The following is an 18,320-nucleotide window of genomic DNA, read 5'->3' as shown; positions in this document are numbered from 1 at the left end:
GGAGGCCGCCAGGTGGACTTACCTCTTCTCTCCTTCCCTGCCTTGTGTGATGATCTTAGCTCTGCCAACATATGGAACAGAAGAGCTAAGTTCCAGAGTAGCCCAGGACTTTGCTGGGCTCGTTCAAGTGAGAGCAGATAGGATTTAGGCTTGTGTTGAGATCTGTAAGTTAACTTAGCTAGAAACGTCCTGTCTTTTGGATTTTCATAGGGGTAGTAATTCTTGATAAAGATTGCTTTCTTGGTGAGAGGAATTTTAATACAACTGATGTCTTTCTCAAAAAAATATCTTATCTTTTAAGAAATTTAATATTCAAAATAATAGGAATATTTTAAAATTATAAACTAAGGCTTTCGTGTAGTTTCTTTGGTTTCTGAGTTGATGTGTAGGTAGACCCTTTGCATTACATAATAGCACATCTTTGACAGTATTTAAAGAGCTGTTAGTGAGCGCCCCCAATTTGAAAGCATCATTAAAGCTTGCTCTGAAATAGTGAAGTCATATAGGTCTTGTTTGCAGAAGCCAGATATTTGGTTTATAATCTGCAGCATAGCTCCCTTTATAAAATAATAATAGATTCAAAATTAACAAAGTGGAAAATAATTGATTTTTTTTAAAAAATGAAACATAAACTTTCTTGTGCTATTGTTGCAACTGGAAATTTTGAAAAGAAAAATCCTATTGTAATATCATCTAAGTGAAATACATATATGTCTGTCACATTTGAATAGTAACTGCACAGTGGTTTTTGAAGTCAGGATCATTCCAGCTCAGATACTGGCAGTGATGGTTGCTGGTTTTCAATGGAAGAGCCTAAATTTGCTTTCTTAGCTTTATTCTTTTCTTTTCTTATATTTTCTTTTCTTTTCTTTTCTTCTCTTTTCTTTTCTTTTCTCTCTCTCTTTTTTTTTTTTTTTTGGGTAGTGCGAGGGTTGAGTAGTGCTGTGCCAGCATGATTTGGGGGCAATTTGTGGGCAGATGTCGTGCAGCAGCAGTGAGATATTTCCATGCATTTTACTTTCCGGACATCACCAGGGAACATGTGTGGTTTGTGCCTGCAGGATGGGATGCTGCAGGACTCCCTGGTCCATCAATGTTATGTCTTGGAGCTGCTCCGGTCAGTGAATGATTTTCTGTGGCTTGGAGCTAATGTGGTCTGATGCAGATGATCAGATGTGTAACTAAAGTACTGTTACTTGAAATAAGAGAAAAGCTAGCAAAAATGTCTCTAAAATACAGGATGAGGGAGGAGAATTGGCTGAGCTGCTTACAGTGGGGAATATTCTCAGGTGACTCCCTCACTGTGTCTCCTGTCACTATCCCCCACAGCCCTGCATGGCAGTCCTACTGAAGCAACCATGCACTTTCTCAGAAACGCGCTGAATTTCCTTGTGCCTCTGATTGTTCACTTTTTTTTTGAAAGCACATCTTGCCCTTTGCTTAAATGCCATCCCTGCTAGCCACCACTTACACTCATTCTTCTGGACCTCGTCCATATATAGCTGCTGAATGAAAGAACAAAATGTAGTATCTCCATTTAGTGGAATATTATTCAGACATAAGAGTGAATAAAAAAGAAAAAATAAATAAAGGGGAATATGAAAAAAGCCATCTGCTCTGGGTAGTCCACCCTGACTGCTCAACCCGGCCTTTTCCCTTTGAAACCCCATCCCTTATACCCCACTCTACTATTTTTGATAGTATTTACCACCTTCTAATAAAGTTTAACATTTTCAAAAAAAAAGAGACATGCTGATACCACTTCAACATGGGAAAGCCTTGATAACAGCACGTTAACTGAAAGGAACCAGACACAAACAGCCACATATTGTTGATTTCAGTGATCTTAGAAATGCCCAGAATTGGCTCATGCAGTGGCAGAGAGCAGATGATGGTTGCAAGGGGCTGGGTGGAGGGGGGTTGTGGAGTGACTGCTAGTGACAGGGGTGTTCTATTGGGGTGATGAAGTGTTCTGGAAATAGATGGTGGTGAGGGCTGCACAACCGTGAGTGTGCAGAAGACTGCTGAGCGCTGTCTCTGGGAGTGCTTGTTGTTGGGGCGGCTTTATTTTGTTCTCATCCTGTAATGTGAAGGGTCATCTTGTGCTGAGACCATTCAACTCCTGTGAGTGGTAAGGCTAAGAGACTTTGCAGAGTCATGTTTCTTTTTTCCCCCTTGCTGAGTGTAGGCAAAAATGGTTTAAGCCTGAGAAAGTGCTGCATATGCAGAAATGTCTTTCAGTTTTGGCTGGTGTAAAAATCTTGTGAGCTTTTTAATCATTTAGGACAGTCTGTAGGGGGAAACAGCCTGTGAAGCCTGGGTGAGACTTGGAAGAGCCGCGCTACCCTCCCAGACACGGGTGGGGATTTCACCCCCATTCAGGCAGTGAAGGGCCAAGACCCGTGAGAGGAGTTGACAGTCATGAATATTTATGTGTATCCGCTGCTTCATCTTGGATATTAATTTCTAGCTGAGTCATTTTGTGGCGGCAGCCTCATCCTACATCAGGAATTTATAGTATCTGCTCTTTGAGGTGAAGAGCTGACAGACTTGATTATTTAACAGTCTATCTTGTATTGATATCTCAGATTCCTTTGTCAATCGCAAAACAGCAGAAATACAGACGTCCTTTAATGCCGATGTGACCTGGAGCAGGTTTAGTTTCTGTACCTCAGTGACCTTATCTGCGTGTGGGGAAGATGATAACAGTGCTTCCCTCAGAGGGGCTGGTGAGAGGAGACTGAGAAGCACAAATGGAAGACTTACACGAGATGCTCATGAATGACAAAATTTAGTGCTCTCAGCCTGGTGAGGCCTCAGGGGCAGAGATGTCAGAACAGAGCAGTCCTAGCCGGAGTTCGATCCGCATTGGCAGGTTTTATGATCACTATCACCACTGTGGGTTATCAGGTAGTTTTAAGACTTGGTAATATGAATTCATGAATAATGTTAAAGACTAGACAACTCAGATCCGGTTTACATAGTTCTCAAGATTTCCTGTGAGAAATGGATATTTTTTCCCCATCTTAAATCTGAGTGGATTCTCTAAAAAAATTCTGTAGTCCTCCATCTTTTTCCTTTAATTCTCCTTTTTTTTAAATAAAAGTTTTTAAATGGAGTTACTGGGGACTGAACTGAGGGCCTCATGCGTGCTGAGCACATACTCTCTCAACTGAGGTATACTCTCCCCCATAATTGTTTTAAACTTTACTTTCTTAGTATTCAGAGGTTAGAGGCCTCTAATTCTTTTTTTGGAGACTTGTCCATAAACCGGTAAATCTAAAATTAATGGACAAAATTTGGTTTATTAAAAAAATCATTAGAACTTTTATCAATCCATTCAAAAGGAAATGCTTATTGAGTTAAAATGTTTCTCCTTTATGGTGATTTCTAATTTTTGGTCTAGCTTAACTTATTAAAAGTAATCCTCATCATCATAATGACCAAGCTTGCTGTGAGTGGACACCTACCAAAGGCTAAACTGTTTTTCTCATGTTTTACTTCAAAGCAGGTGTTTGACGGTAGGTATCAATGTCTCCTTTTTGCAGCTGAGGGATTGAGAGGTGGGCAGCTTGTCCCAAATCAAACGCAGCTGGCGGTGCCTAGCTCGGTGCTGGAACCCAGGCTGCACAGGATGCATTCTCAATTTCTCCTCTGATCAGCCTCCCGTTGAGTGGTTTCCCGAACTCCTGTGAGTCCATAAATGACCGATTTTGGCGATCTCAGCCTGATGAGGCCTTCAAAGGAGAGACACCAGTGAGAATGTGAGACAGAGCGGCATAAATTAAAATTGTACATTTTCACAAATGTTGCATTCTCAGGTAATGACTTAAATAGTTTATGTTTTCTTTATATTAGTGCTATGTAAGCACTAAAAACAAAACATTAAAAATGATTATAGTGCAAAATAGGAGTGGGCTTTGAAAGTCCAATCATTGCTAATGATGTTGCTTGTTTTTCTCTAGTGGTGCTTATTGACAGAATAATTTACAATGACTGAATTTGTTTTATGTATGTAGTCTTAGTATGGAGGAAAAGTTTGTCAGTGCATATTGAAAGTAAAATCTTTACTCTTTTCTTTCCTGATGATAAATATGTACGTTGTTTCCATGGCTTAAGTATATTTCCTCATTTGTGAAATTTGAGTGATGCCGTTTACCATGTCTGACTGTGAGAGGTAGACGCCTTGTATACAAAGCATCCAAGAGCTGCTTAGTAAAAATGTGCTGTCACAATGACAGATAGTTTAGAAGGATCAACTGTGAATACTAAAGAGGGTGGCTTGTTTCTGATGCATATTCAATATGGATATATATGAATATGGCTTAAAGTAACAAGGATTCAGGGTTTTGTGTGTGTGTGTGCGTGCAGTATGAAGTTTTAATGAAATCTGTATCATTCTATTGAGACAGGGACTAGTTAAATTGACTTAAGCAGACGACCTTGAAGATTATTTACACAGAATGTGTATTGTTACAACTCAGTGTTCATGCTGCCGTGTAACTATACACTCAGACATTTAAATTCGTAGGACTCTGACCAGAAGCATTAAGTTTAGAAAAATCCACATTGATCATTTTCAGGGAATAAGCTTCTCTCTTTTGTGATTAAAGAAAATTTTGATTTATTTTTCTGCACTCTTAATAGGTTTTAAAATATCAAAACATTGATTTGACATGTCAGCTTTTTTAATAGAAAAAAGCTCATGCTGTTTTAATATGTAAATAAATGTTTTTGTATTTCAATACACTTCTATGATTTCCTGGCTCTTTGAGAAGTATTTTGCAAGATACTTAGATTACTTCCTGTTGGAAAAATACAGACATGACTTTTATGAATATAGGCCTAGTACAGTTCTGTTGGTTTTTGCTACAGTGCAAGACATGAGGACTAGGAGAGCAGTATGTGCTACATAAGCTTTTAGTTATCTGATTCTTGTTTCTGATCCACAGGCAATTTTTGTGTTGCACCTTTCCAGGCAACCAGGAAGGCCTTTTAAGCCATAGGTGGCGCTGTTACACCTTCTTACAGTCTTAACTTTCCTGTTTGTAAAGGAAGTCTTAAACAACGTTTTTTTTTTTTTTGATTCCTTTGCTTAGTGCTTCAGGGTAGCACAATGTCCATTATGTCTGACTACCTGGAACTATTATTCTGCTTATGTCTTAGTTTTATTCTATCATCTCGCTGTGAACATTTCAGACTTCCTGTGCAAACAGTTGCAACATCGGACTTTTCTTGCAGTGTTAGAAACCAGTGAGCCGGGATTTTATAAAAGAGCTAGAAGCGGCCTCTGGAGCACCTTAAAGCTGAAAAGTGTACTGAGTTCCCTAAGTATTATCCCCACCGCTGTGTGTCAATGGGTGGTAGGAGATTTGGTACATATACAAAGGGGTGTGGTGTTTTGACTTGGGTTTGCGTGCACGCGCTGCCACTGAGCTACGTGATCCTGAGTCAGTTCTTTCTGAGTTTTTCCCTCGTCTGTGAGATGGGGACACTCATTTCTGCTTTGTAGAATTGTGAGAATTAGAAATTATGTAAAGTGTTTAGCACAGTGTGTATGACAAGAGGGCTCATAATCTTAACTGCTGTTTGGTGTGAAGCCATCATTTGATAGTCTTTGGCAATTACTGAGAAACAGGAAAATAAGAAAAGCTGGTTTTATGATGAAAGATATTTGAGGAGGTTCCATAGTTCCTATACACATAATTTAGCATCAGCAGAGTCAGGACAGTTACACAGTCGCACTGAACCAATGTTAAGCCACAGAATTTTTGTTACTTCATATATGTTGGGGCTTAAGGGGACCCAATACTTATACACATGTTGTGTCCAGCAGCCAACTGAGAGATGACAAAGAAGAACAGGCAGGCGATAAATGTCTCCTTTATTACTGATGAAGCCACGTTCTCCATGAAATTCAGGGCTGTGGGAGAGTGAGTGTCATGACACTATGTCCCAGAATTAGAGACTTACGCAGTCCCAGGTAACTCTGGTCCACAGCGAGCATTCCCTTGAGAGATTCTGACCCATAATGCACAGGACTGTCTTGCCATGGAACTGAGCATCCCGGCTGCTTCCTAAGGGTGGCCAACACTGGAGGGGAAGGAAAGCTTTCATATGCCCTGCTTGTCTCCCCGGACTCACACCTCAATCTGTTAGTGTGAGGAGGGCTAGCCGTGGGCCAGTGGTCAGGGGTGTGAAGGGAGAAGCAGTCTCCCATGGACCAGAGGAGTGGGGAGGAGGGAATCCCCCCTCAGATTAAACAGGTGGTGGCTTGAAACAGAAGGGTGCTCCTCAAGAGTTTATAAGAGGGGAAATAAGTATTTCCTTTGGGACTCAGAATAGTCATGAAACACAGAAGATGATTAGATGGGAGACTTGTAAATCACTTTCTTATTAATTTGAAATTTGTTGGGCACCAAAAATGTGCTACATTCTTTTCTGAGAGTTTTACAGAAATGAATCCTCCAATTTTCACAACAAGTGAGTAAGAAAGATTTGATTGTTATCCCAGGTTTACAGTGTGGAAATTGAGGCACACAGAGGGTAAGTAATTTGGCCAAGGTAACAGAGCTAGTAAGTGGCAGAGCTGATTAAATCCTGGCTATCTGGTTTCCAGGCTCCCAGGGATGGGCTTTGGGTGTTTACAGGTATCTGCATCCCTGGATCTCTGTACCTCTGCATCAGTTAGACCAGAAAGGACAGGGAAAGTGGAGTTATACAGGTACTCACAGTCGTGTTTCAGCCACTGTCCATGGAGTGTGCCCCGTGATTGGCATTAATTGTTTTCCAGGCAGTAGATCTGTTCTTATAACAGAAATTTAGTCCATTGAGTTAATCTAGAAACCCTTCCTGCTCTGCTTCTGTCCACGCTTGCCATGTGACTGCCTGCCCGAGATTGGGCCGTGGAGGAGAATCTGTACTCATGGTTGAACTCTGATATTTCAATCTGGTTTGTAGTTTCACATCTCCTGTTACATTAATAAATTGAATTTCTGGTTTTCTTGCATCAGTGTGTCATAAGTTTGCTTAATGTGAAACCAGTCCATGGGAGCCGAGGGGTGCTGACGGTATAATTTCTGAGCATGTGGCATTTCTACCCGTGCAGAAATGGCTGGAGGATGTCCACCTTCCTCACTGATTTCTCCCAGCAGCAGGGTCCTCTCCCACCCCCGGATGTGAGGATGGGATCTCTCTGAGTAGGCCATTCAGAGGCCGAGTCCACCAATCCGAAAATGATGAAGTACCTGGAAGTGGGTTTAATAGAAGAAAAGGGCTTCCAGGTAGTCCGATGGGCTGTTTGAGTCCGTTTGGTGAAAAGATGTCCACTGTCTGTGGTTGAGCTGCTTCTTTGCTGTTTAAAAGTCTGTATTACATGAAGGGATTTTAAAAAGCAGAAAGGTGTGATTTCAGGTGGTACATCCGCACCGGTGAGTAGTGCCGGATGACCGCCTGTGTGAGGAATAGACAGAGTCTTACAAACTTCATAAAACAGCTTTTAAAGCTCTTCCATCTGAGTGCACTTCGTATGGGGTCCAGTTCATGACTGGTCGCGCTGAGAGGGCACGTAACTGATGATGGCAGAAAGGACACGGAGGCATCAAAAAGGTCCCAGACATGTTCTGTGTTTAGAGGATGGGGCACAGAGTAACATATTTGAGCTGGTTTTTCATTGAACACTTTTGAGTATTTTCTAGGACTCCCCAATCCCCCATGGTTCCATGCAGCTGGGTGTCCCCTCAGTGCAGCTCTGTCAGCGCTTGCCCTGGGCTGATGCGGTGTCACGGGGAGCAGGACGGTCAGTGTCCCCGGCTCCTCCGAGCTCCGTCTCCTCATCCGCAGAGCCGGGTTTCTCATCCGTGTCTACTTAGTAGGATTGCTGAGAATCACACGTGATGGTTGTCAGGTGTGATTTGTGGTTGTCTCTGTGATTGGCGTATAGTCAATATTTGATAGAAACACTTGTTTTTTATTATAATTGTGGCTCCTAGATTGCAGTGGTTTTTAGTCTGCATTTATTTTTTTATATAAATTTATTCTTATTTTTAAGTAAGCACTTGTATTTATTTATTTTCATGAAGGTACAGGGGATTGAAGCCAGGAACATGTGCGTGCACAACAGGTGCTCTACAGTGGAGTAATACCCACCCTCCTTGTCTGCACTTAAAAATAAATATTTCAATACACAAAATATTTCTTAAACACCATCATGGGTCCTATTTTCTGCATAGACAATTGAATACATATGCCATCTCAATAAGAATAAATGTCATAGGGACATACCTTTCTAAATCTGTTTACGTGTTTTAAAACGATCATAGCTAGTGAAAAACACGAGTCTTGGATCCACTACTTCTTAGGGTCTGCTTTGCCATCATGGGGAATTACATTCTACAGAGAAGGCTAATTGGATCTCATTGATATTTGGATGATTTTGCAATGTTCAAGGCTTTCAAAAGCTGACCGTTTTGTATTTTAAACTAACTACAAAGTTATCTTCTAGAAGTTGTAAGTCCTTAGCTTGTGAAGTGCCCAGTAATTCAGTTTGTATATGTCTGTGTCTCTGTGAACGTGTATGTGTGTGATTTCAGGAATGTAGCAATAAGTTCCATATAGCCTTCTGAAATCTTTCTCCTCCAGTTCAAGGTGTAGGTATATATTTACACAAATAAATTGATACTCTTTTGTGATTTGGCATATTGGTGGGAATAAGAGGTTCTCATAATTGTTTCAGAAGGGTTGGGGAGCATGAGCTTAGAAAATGGGAGGAGATAGAGGCAGGGAGGTTCTTTAAACTTTGTGCAAGATGAGAAACAGTAGCTTTTCTTTTTTCTTCTAAAGCAAACTGGCACTGAATTGTAACATACTAATACTCAGAATTGCTTTTCTGATCAGAGACAAGTGCCTCAGATTTTTCAAGGCAACATGAATGATGAAATGTGTTTTAGCAGTTATCTTTAAAAGTAGTTTTATTTTTCAAGTATAAGTCTATAGACTGTTCTTTTTTTCCAGCTGTACAAGAATTTCTCATTGATCCAGGTACGTGATCAATGTGTTTAGTTTCTTTGGGTTATTTATTTTTTTTAAGTGCTTGATTCATTCTGGTGTGAATGAATGTTTAAAATTTCTGGATTTTGATCTTTAAAACTTGCTGATTTATCAGAACTGCAAAAAACCTGATGTTTGTTCCTTGTTTGGTGGGGCAACCTATTGATTTATGTTGTCTGTTATAGAGGGAAATTCTTCCTCTAGCCTGTAGATAATTAAGTGAATGGTTTGCAGTGTGCCTTAAAAATTATTTGAATGCATTGAGCATGTTTGTCCAGTGAATTTTGGATTGAGTCATAATAATGACTTTGCTTTGATTCTGTGGCTTTTGTCCTCTCCACAAGAATTTGAATTCTCTGTTGCATTTTGTATTCGTGTTCTTAACAGGGGAAGGAATTTTGCATTTTTTACAGAGGTGGGTTTTCCTATCCCCTCTGAATTCCTTCTGTAATTGATACAGCGAAAATCTGTTATTGCAGTGCTTAATTATTTCATAAAAAATTTTTTGGCTTAATCAGAAACAATGACAAAGAATGATAATAAAAAATACGAAAACCTTCCTTCCTTTGAAGAATAGAAATGAGGTGGTCAGGCTCACGCATGCTTTGTACCTGACACACTTACTCTCATGTCATTGTGTATCATGAGCCGGAGATGGAGTTGCTTCAGGTTTATAGATTTTTGTTTTAACATTTGTGTTGAATTCATTCTCTAGGCATGATGATTCCTGTTGCCTTTGTGGAAAGTGTAGATGAAGGGAAACAAATGCTTTGTTTTGTTTTCAGGAGGCCTGAGATGCTGATGAGAAAAGAGTAGAGGGTGGGCTGAGGAAAATAGTGATAGACCCTCACCTCCAGGCTGAAATTGATGAACAAAGAAATCAATTAAGTGTATTGGTATTTGACTAATAGAAGTCAGACAGCCCAGACTGTCTAGTTATGCCCAAAGGAAAGTACTGAATTCACCTGCAGAATTAGGTGCTTTACCATGTAGAAGCAGCTTAGAGCAATCAGAAAAATCAGTCTTATGATGAGATATAAAAAGAATATAATATCTTTTATTTCTGAAACTTTTCTACATTAAGTTGTGTAGAGCTAAAATTAAGTTTCAAGCACCAGGAGTTAAGAGTTTAGGTGGTTCTGTGGGATCGTTATTCAGGGATGTGTCTAGACCCTGCTGGAGTGGCCGAAGCTGGCAGGAAAAGATCCAGAGCCAGGATTTTTCATCCTAGGATGTCCTCCATAATGGTTCCATGTGGGAGCCCATGATTGAGTTAACAAGTTGTAACACATCCCAGCCACCTGTCAACTTTAAGAAAAAAAATGTGCTTATTAACTGCTTTAAAGCAAACACCTGTGCATCCTCACTCCTGTCTCCTTGCCATAAAAAGCAGAGACAATGCCTTGCTTGCATATTTGAGGTTATAGATAGCACACTGCTTATTGCACAGCAATGACCCAGGCCCTCAGCTATAAACGCCAGGCCTGCGTGGTGTTAGATAGTCTATTATCCCCAAAACAGGGACCAGGCTGGTCTGGTGGTCTGCTTTGTAATGAACATGTCTAAAAAATGTATCTTGTTCCCCTCAGCCCATGACTTCCCTAAAGGTAAACTAAGCCTTAGTACTCATGGTGGAGTCTACAATCTCTGTCTCATCCCTTCTTTCCCCAAGTTCCTGCCTACTATCTCACAACTGTTATTGACTTTTTACTTTGATTATACACAATAAATATGGGAGCATTTGAGAGACTCGTGGATTTGGCTCCCTAATCCCTCTCGCTTTCTTTCCTTTTTCCGCAGTCTTGAGAAATTCATTCCGTGTCGGTAAGACTTCCGCCAGCCAGAACCCACAGTTCCAGGTGAGAAGGATGCAGGCTTTATCCCTCCTACCCGAGGGAGAGAGAGGAGATAATTGAGATATGCTCCCCTGTGGTCCCTTCCTGCCCCAGGGCCACTCCAGTTCACCTGCAGCCTTCTGGCCTCTGCTCACAGGGCCTCTGTCCCAGGATTGACCGCAGCCTTTTATTCCCTTGTCAACATTCCCTGTGCCTTTCAGAGGTTGCTCTCTTCTCTGCAATTCAACCCTGGCAGATGTGATGGTGGTCAGCGTGCTGATGGGCAGTTACTTGGGGACTCCCAGGAGCCATGCTGATTCTCCTGAGTCATTCGGGGTTACAGAACTGTCAAGCACTGCAGGAAGCCCATTCACGTGAGTTCAACACAGCATTACATCACTTTCATTTTATTTTTGAATTTTCAGTGGAGAAATTATTTGTAGCACACTGTTCCAGATTTTAGGCCGCCTGCTTTCCTCACCACCATTTCCTTGTTGGCTCTGGTGCTTGTTTTAAGAACCAGGTTTCTTCTCTGGTCATTTGTAGCAGCTGGGCTTGCCGAATCCTTGATTTGCATTTGAAGCAGAATGCTTCTTCGTGATGTCAAACTGATTTTCCTTGTCATGTCTGAATATTTCTTGTACACTCAGCAACAGTTTCAAGTGAAATGCTCTTGTCCAATTTCGGTTAACTAATATTTGCTGATCTCCTGCTTTCATGCTGAGGGCAGTTTCTTCTTCCTGTAATAAATGTTAGCAATTTGCATTTACTATGGAAGGTACTAATCCGAGGTGCTTTTGTTCTTAACAGTTTTAATACAAATCACCCATTAAAATGTACAGCGGATTTTACTCTATGCCCAGAAATGTGCATCCCAGTCAATCTTAGAATATTTTCTTCCCCCCAACAGGAAACCCAGTACGCATAAGCAGACATTATCAACTTCCCCATCCTCCCCAAGCCCCAGGGAGCCACTCTTCTGTCTCTGTGGATTTGCCTGTGCTGAACATTTCATGCAAATCGAGTCACTTCATGTAAGTGGAACCGTCTATTTTGACTGACTTCTTTCACACTGAGTAATGTTTTCAATGTTTGTCCACGTTGTGGCCTGGGTCAGTACTCTATGCTTTGCTATTGCTGAATAATATTTCACTGTATGGCTGGGCCCCTTTGTTTACCCATTCATCACGTGATAGACATTTGGGTTGTTTCTGTTTTTTGGCTCTGAAAATTAATGGCGAAAAGTAATGGTGAATATTCCTGTAGGAGTTTTTATGTTAACATTTGTTTTCAGTTCTCTTACTTGTGTGCCCAGGAAGCAGAATTGCTGGATCATTCAGAAGCCAAATGTTCAACTCTCTGAGGACGTGCCAGGATGTTTTCCAAAGTGGTCACGCTGTGTTACATCCTCACCAGCAATGGCTGCGGGCTCCGCTTCCTCTGTGTCCTCATTAGTGCTTGTTAATCTTTTTTTGATTTTAACCTATTGTAGTGAATGTGAAGCGGTTTCTCCTAGTTGTTTTGACTTGATTTCCTTTAGAGCTAATGTTATTGAACACCGTTTCATTGTGCTTATTGGCCATTTGTATATTTTCCTTGAAAAATATCTTTTCAGATTCTTTTTTCATTTTTTAATTGAGTTGCCTTTTTATTGTTGAGCTGTGGAATTTTTTTTTTTGATACACAAATTCCTTATCAGATAAATGATTTGAAAAAATTTTCTCCTGAGTGTTGTTTTTTCACTTTCTGGATGGTGTTTTTTGAAGCAAAGTTTTAAAGTTTAATGAACTCCAATTTATCTCTGTTTTCATTTTTCCTTGTGCTTTTGGGGTAATATTTAATATCTGATGTATTTTATTAAAACTTGTATATATAAAATAACTTAATTCTTAGGACCGTTCTAGGAGATGGGTGCGGTTGTTGTCCCCAGTCTATGCATCGGAGACTGAGATGCAGAGAATTTGACTGACATATTAGTGTCAAAGCTACCCAGTGCTGTGGGAATTCAGACCCTCATGTTTTTCCCTAGCATCTGAGCTCAACACCACCATGCTCCAATCTTTCCAGGAAACGTTAATGAAAAAATCTTTACTTTTTTGATTTCTTGTTAGATTTTTTTCTTATTGGGGACCTCAAATTCTCATTTTCTTTTCGGATATCAGTGTCGATTTATTTTAGGTCTCATGTAGGGAGAAGCATTGCTATCAGTTAACTTCTTTATTACTCACTCTCCAGTGATGATTGTTGCTAGTTGATCTAATCAAGTCATGCTTAAGTCTTTCCTGCTCATGACACTAACAGCAGAGTCATGACTTATAGAATGCTCAAAGAAGAAAGTACTTGATTGATTTTATTTTGCCAACCAATCAAACCAATCAAATAAAACCCTGGTGTTGACACAGACTATAAGCCCTCCAAAATAGGGTCACTGTCTTCATTGTGTTTCATTTGTTGGGTCACAGTGTCTGGATAGTGCCTTGCTGTCCAGCAGTTTTGTGAGGATACGGTGCTCGTGAATCATTGTAAGGACAGAATTTTGACAACAGACTGTGTTGTTCATTTCACGACGGAAAAGGTAATATAGAATTACTGTTCAGATCTGTTTTAAAATTAAGCTTTGAATTTTGAGAATAGTTCAAGAAGCCATACAAAGCTCTTTTTCACTAATTTTAGATCTATCTTAGACACATTATGTTTACATAGCAGAGTAACTTATCAAGTAGATTTGACAAAGGAGTGTTATATTGATTATTTGTTTTAGTTGAAATATTCTACCAGGGATAAAGTCATAAGTGCCCATAAATGAACAAATATATTTGTATTTAAATGCAACATAGGAGCAGACTACCTATGTTTCTATATAATATATATGACTGTGTGTTTTAATCTTTCTGTCAGTGTTTTAATAGTTTTTCAGCAATTTTGTAACTTTAGAATTCTTCTAAAAAAATCACCCCCAATTCTAGTGCAGTTTGTACTGTGTATCCTGTCTTATGCATGGGATTCCACTGTCCCCTCAGTGAGGAATTTCCTCTCCTATTGTGTTAGGAGCAGAGTTAAAGGAACTGTGATTTCTAGGCCTTTGCTCTCCATGTGTTTGCAGTTGGCTCTCAGTCACGATTTTCCCTTTCCAGAGTTTTCATTGTTAAATTAGAATTTCTGAAAATAACTATTAGTATGTTGCATTGGTCTCCCTAGAAACTTGACGTCTTTGTGCTTTTCAGTTTTCAATTTATGAAAAATGCAAATGCACTCTTGTTTTTAAGTTGTCCTTTTTCAATAGATATTTATCTCTTAATTGATAGAATAATTTTTCCCAATGAATGAATTGGTGTGCATGTTTTAAAGGATAACTTACTTTTTATTTTTCTTATTGTAACAGTAATATTCATTGTAGAGAATTTAGTAAATAAGGATTAACACAGTAATAACTTCACAATGGCCTCTAATCTCACCTGGAGATACAGTTGTAAGGTTTGAAATTGAGAATTATAAGTCCTCTCAAATTTTTCTTTTTCAAGGACGTATAGGTTACTGAGATCCTCGAATTCCCATATGAATTGTAGCAGCAGATAGTCAGTTTCTGCAGAGGAGCCCGCTGGGATTGTGATCGAGACCACGTTGAATATACGGATCGCTCTGGGGAGCACTGCCATTCCAAGAGCACTTTCTTTTGATAGGGGAATGTGTGTGGAGTGTCTGTCCTGGTATTTAGGTCTTCTTTAACTTTTTTTTTCAACAATGCTTTGAGTTTACAGAGTATTATTTTACTTTAATTATCTTTGCCTTTATATTGAGGACGTGTGCAAGGTACTGGGATCAGAAGTGTATTTGAGCCCCGCAACTTGCTGCCACCATGGACGCTGCGCTCTTGCTTCACCCGCTGTACAATCTTGCACAGAATACGACCTCAGTAACTCTCTCTTGAATGAATGATTATATGATTGTTGGATGATGCTTGAGAGTCCTTGTGATGATTTTTTTCCCCAGCCTTTCCCCAGTTCTTAACTATGCCCTTTCTCTTCCTAAACTCCAGCCTGGGTTTCAGCCTGCCTGTGGCATTGATTTTCCTTGTCTGTGGACTCTTCCTTTCACTGGTTCCCGATAATGTTACATGTGGGCTGTGGAAACTTGCTAGATGTCAAGAAAGAGCTAATCCATTGTAGGCCAGTAGTTTTAGAGTTTGTTATTGTTTTATTGATTGAAATTAAATGAGGCTGCCCCCTGAGCCCTCCCATGAGCACTTTTGACCTTCCTACAGCTGATACTGCTCTAGTTGCTGCATGTGCCCTTTCCCCAGCCTTGATTTTGTAATTGAATAAGTCACCATCACTGGAGCCCTCTCTTTAAAAGATAAAGAGAACATTTGCTCCTTTTCCCTGTTTGGGGACTTCAATGAGATGAGATCCCAGATAAAGAATGGAGCCCCACCTCTTTCTGACCCCCGCTGTTTCCGTTCCTTTCTTCAGGGGAAAAGAGTACAATTCAACAGTATAAAGATTGATTGTGAGCTAATGAGATAGACAAGACAACCGATCATTTATTAAATAACCTTTCATGATAGAAACAAATGTATTATACACACAAACAGCACACAAAGCACTGTAGTACCATGGTTACAATCGTGGGTCCGAGTTCGTGTCCTGCTCTGGAGAGACCAGTCCTGTGAGATGGAGAACTGGTAAGTCGGCTTAGCCTCTGCAGAACTGGTTTTCTGTCCTGCAGAGACGGGGCTCGCTAGGCGTCCCCCCCGTAGAGGTGCTGTGGGGTGTAAATGACGCGCGTGGGCAGCCTGAGCACAGCTGCTCATTCCTCGTAAGTGCAGGGTAGCATAGCTTTTGCGGTGATGGCTTTATGACCGCCCCATGTAGACTGTCAGTGCTCTGAAGGGATGCCTTGTGGTTTGGAGATGGGATTCTCACTTCTGTAAATACCCAAGTATAGTGTTATTGGGTCCTGCTGATTTCAGTCTATTCTTTAGAAAGTACATATTGTAGATATATTTTTCAAGCATGAGTGCTTTTTTTCTTTTACTATTTAAAGTTCTACCCTCTCATCTCTTGGTGTTACTTTTCATGGAATCCAGGAAACAGTCCTAAGCTACCTGCCTCTTCACACTTTTCCGTGGTGGTTTCCTTCCCTGATTAGAAGAGGGTTTTGCATAGGAAATTTTATTTGTTCCCCTTTTCTTGGAGTCTCTCTCTCTGTCAGCCCATCTCTCACTTCTCAATCTGTCCATTTCTCAACCCACTGCTTCTTCTGACATGTTCCAAAACGCATTTCAGGTAGCTTACAGAAGAACAGATACCAAATAAACAGGTGAGAAAATGGGGCCCAGTTCAGACAGTGAGGCTAGGAGGCGAGCCTGTGTGAGGGTTGCAGGCGTGAGACACATGCCTCTGCCATGTGACTTATAAGATCGACAGCAGCAGTGTGCTTCAAGCTCCCAGCAGACACAGGGAAGCAGGATTTGAGGGAGATGCTTACTGGCTGTGAAATAAATAAGTGACTTAGGAGAAGCCCAGCCTTTCCAGCTACTAAGGCTTAGGAGAATATTTTGAGTGTCTTCCAAAATCAGAGTATGGCATCTTTTCTTTTTTCAGAGTTCTATGTATAGTTGGTTACATTCTATACCTGGAAATTTCTCCAAAACTGCTTCCCACGTGAGTCCCATGGCTCGGGGATTGGGTGGTTCTGCTCATTGATGGGGGTTGGCCAGAAACAGAAAATGAGAGCCTCAAAGGGGCCTGGGATTTGTCAGTTGTGTTTTGTCAGTGCTGTAGGGTTCAAGAAATGCTTTCACCGTTTCTCTCCATCTGAGGCGGCAGCGTAATCTCTTACCAGCATCAGGAGCTCAGGGCCACGGGATGGTGGGGGCTGACTGCACTGCCGTCAAGACAGCTGAGCTAGTCACTGCAGGTGTGGTTCTTTTACATACTGCATTTCATGTTCTTTACTAGAATGTTTCAACAGGGAGTTAATTAACTGAGTTAATTAACATTTAATAAATATGATCTTTGTTGAAAAGACAGTTATAGGCAGAATATAAGCTGTGAAGTCTTTAAAAACGGTTTCATTACTGAAATTTCATTTGGGGAGATACACGGTTTATCTTATATATGGCTCTCTTTTAAAGTAACAAAGAAACAAGACAGAAAAGGCAGAGGATGATTTCTGTTCTTCCTCTCGGCTTGCAGGTGCCCTCACCCCCAGTAGCATCAATCAAGACACCAGCACTGACACTGGCCGTGCTCAGAACTGCCTCAGCCCTGAAGACACTGCTGACAAATAGAAGGGGGCCACGCCCTGTTACAGCAGGTGCTCTCACTTTGTGGGTCCTTATGTAACTGCGTGGTGTTAATCAGGATCGCCCGTCCTACATTGTGTGATGCTGCTGCTTTGTCTCCTAGTTACTTGTTTCTCTAAGTATTCTTGTATTATTCTCCAATGCATAGTACTACACACCTAAAAATGCTTTTTTTCAGATGAAAAAGAATGTGCATTTAAAATAATAACTCTGAAAAAGGGGGCAAAAAAGGCTATCCTTGTCCCGCTATTCAAAGATAATAATTAACACGTTAACGTATATTTTCATCAGTGTGGATCACCTCTGTCATAAAAAACCAGAGAGCACTCTGTGACTGTTTACTGTGTGGACACCTCCATTTTCCATTCGGCTTTTTATATGTTTTTCTACAATATTCTATCTCCTCTGGCATGATTTTTGATGACCAGTATAGCATTCTGTCTTGTGGAGGCATTGTCCATTTTACTTCGGACTTAAATAAACTTTTAAATTCCAAGTATACTTAACTGAAATACTGAAAAGAGAACTGTGGTGGTAGAGGAAGGCCCTACCTCCCTTCCCCTTATTTCCGAAGAGTAAAAACTGTTGAAAATTTGATATATATGTTTCATGACCTTTATGCCTATGACATACATATATACACACATATGAGAATTCCATGTATACGTGTGTGTATATATGCTTTATTTAAAAATGAGACCATACTATATGTTTTTCTGCAGCTCGCTTTAATCACTCAGGTGTATATCATAGACGTCCTCCCACTCCAGACTCACCCGGTCCTTTCAGATAGAGTGGAGGGGTCTCCTGATTTGCGGGTGTGGTCTCTTTCCCACGCACACCTTTGGTGAGAGAATGCTGTGGACAAGGCCCTGGACCACGGCGAAACGCCGGCTCCCTCATTGCTCGCAGCTCGTCGTGATTTAACGCATCATTGTCTTGATGGTGGACAGTTAAGTTTTCTCCATTTTCCACTGTCAGAAAGGATATTTGACTGGCATCCTTCTTGTACAGACATTCCTGTGATCTTTTATGAGTATTCCTTTAGTTAAGGCTTCTGGAAATTTAGTCCCTGGATGTGACATTTACATTCATCACAGACTCCATTCAAGTAACTCTAGAAATTCCTT

General features: G+C 40.6%; 1 protein-coding gene across 1 annotated transcript in view; it reads left to right on the top strand.

Moving 5' to 3' along the window:
- LOC140695102 (uncharacterized) overlaps positions 1–18,185 on the top strand; it is a 33,546-nt gene extending 15,361 nt beyond the window's left edge. The window contains exons 4-10 of the mRNA XM_072958014.1: positions 9,013–9,039; positions 10,849–10,907; positions 11,140–11,257; positions 11,794–11,917; positions 16,659–16,802; positions 17,081–17,201; positions 17,913–18,185. Of these exons, the coding sequence (XP_072814115.1) occupies positions 9,013–9,039; positions 10,849–10,907; positions 11,140–11,145 (92 nt within the window). The 3' untranslated portion in view covers positions 11,146–11,257; positions 11,794–11,917; positions 16,659–16,802; positions 17,081–17,201; positions 17,913–18,185. The remainder of the gene's footprint in view (positions 1–9,012; positions 9,040–10,848; positions 10,908–11,139; positions 11,258–11,793; positions 11,918–16,658; positions 16,803–17,080; positions 17,202–17,912) is intronic.
- Positions 18,186–18,320: the final 135 nt, after the last annotated feature.

Source organism: Vicugna pacos, unplaced genomic scaffold (genome assembly GCF_048564905.1).
Source record: "Vicugna pacos unplaced genomic scaffold, VicPac4 scaffold_139, whole genome shotgun sequence".
Lineage (NCBI taxonomy): Eukaryota > Metazoa > Chordata > Mammalia > Artiodactyla > Camelidae > Vicugna > Vicugna pacos.
This window is presented reverse-complemented; position numbering and strand designations above follow the sequence as displayed.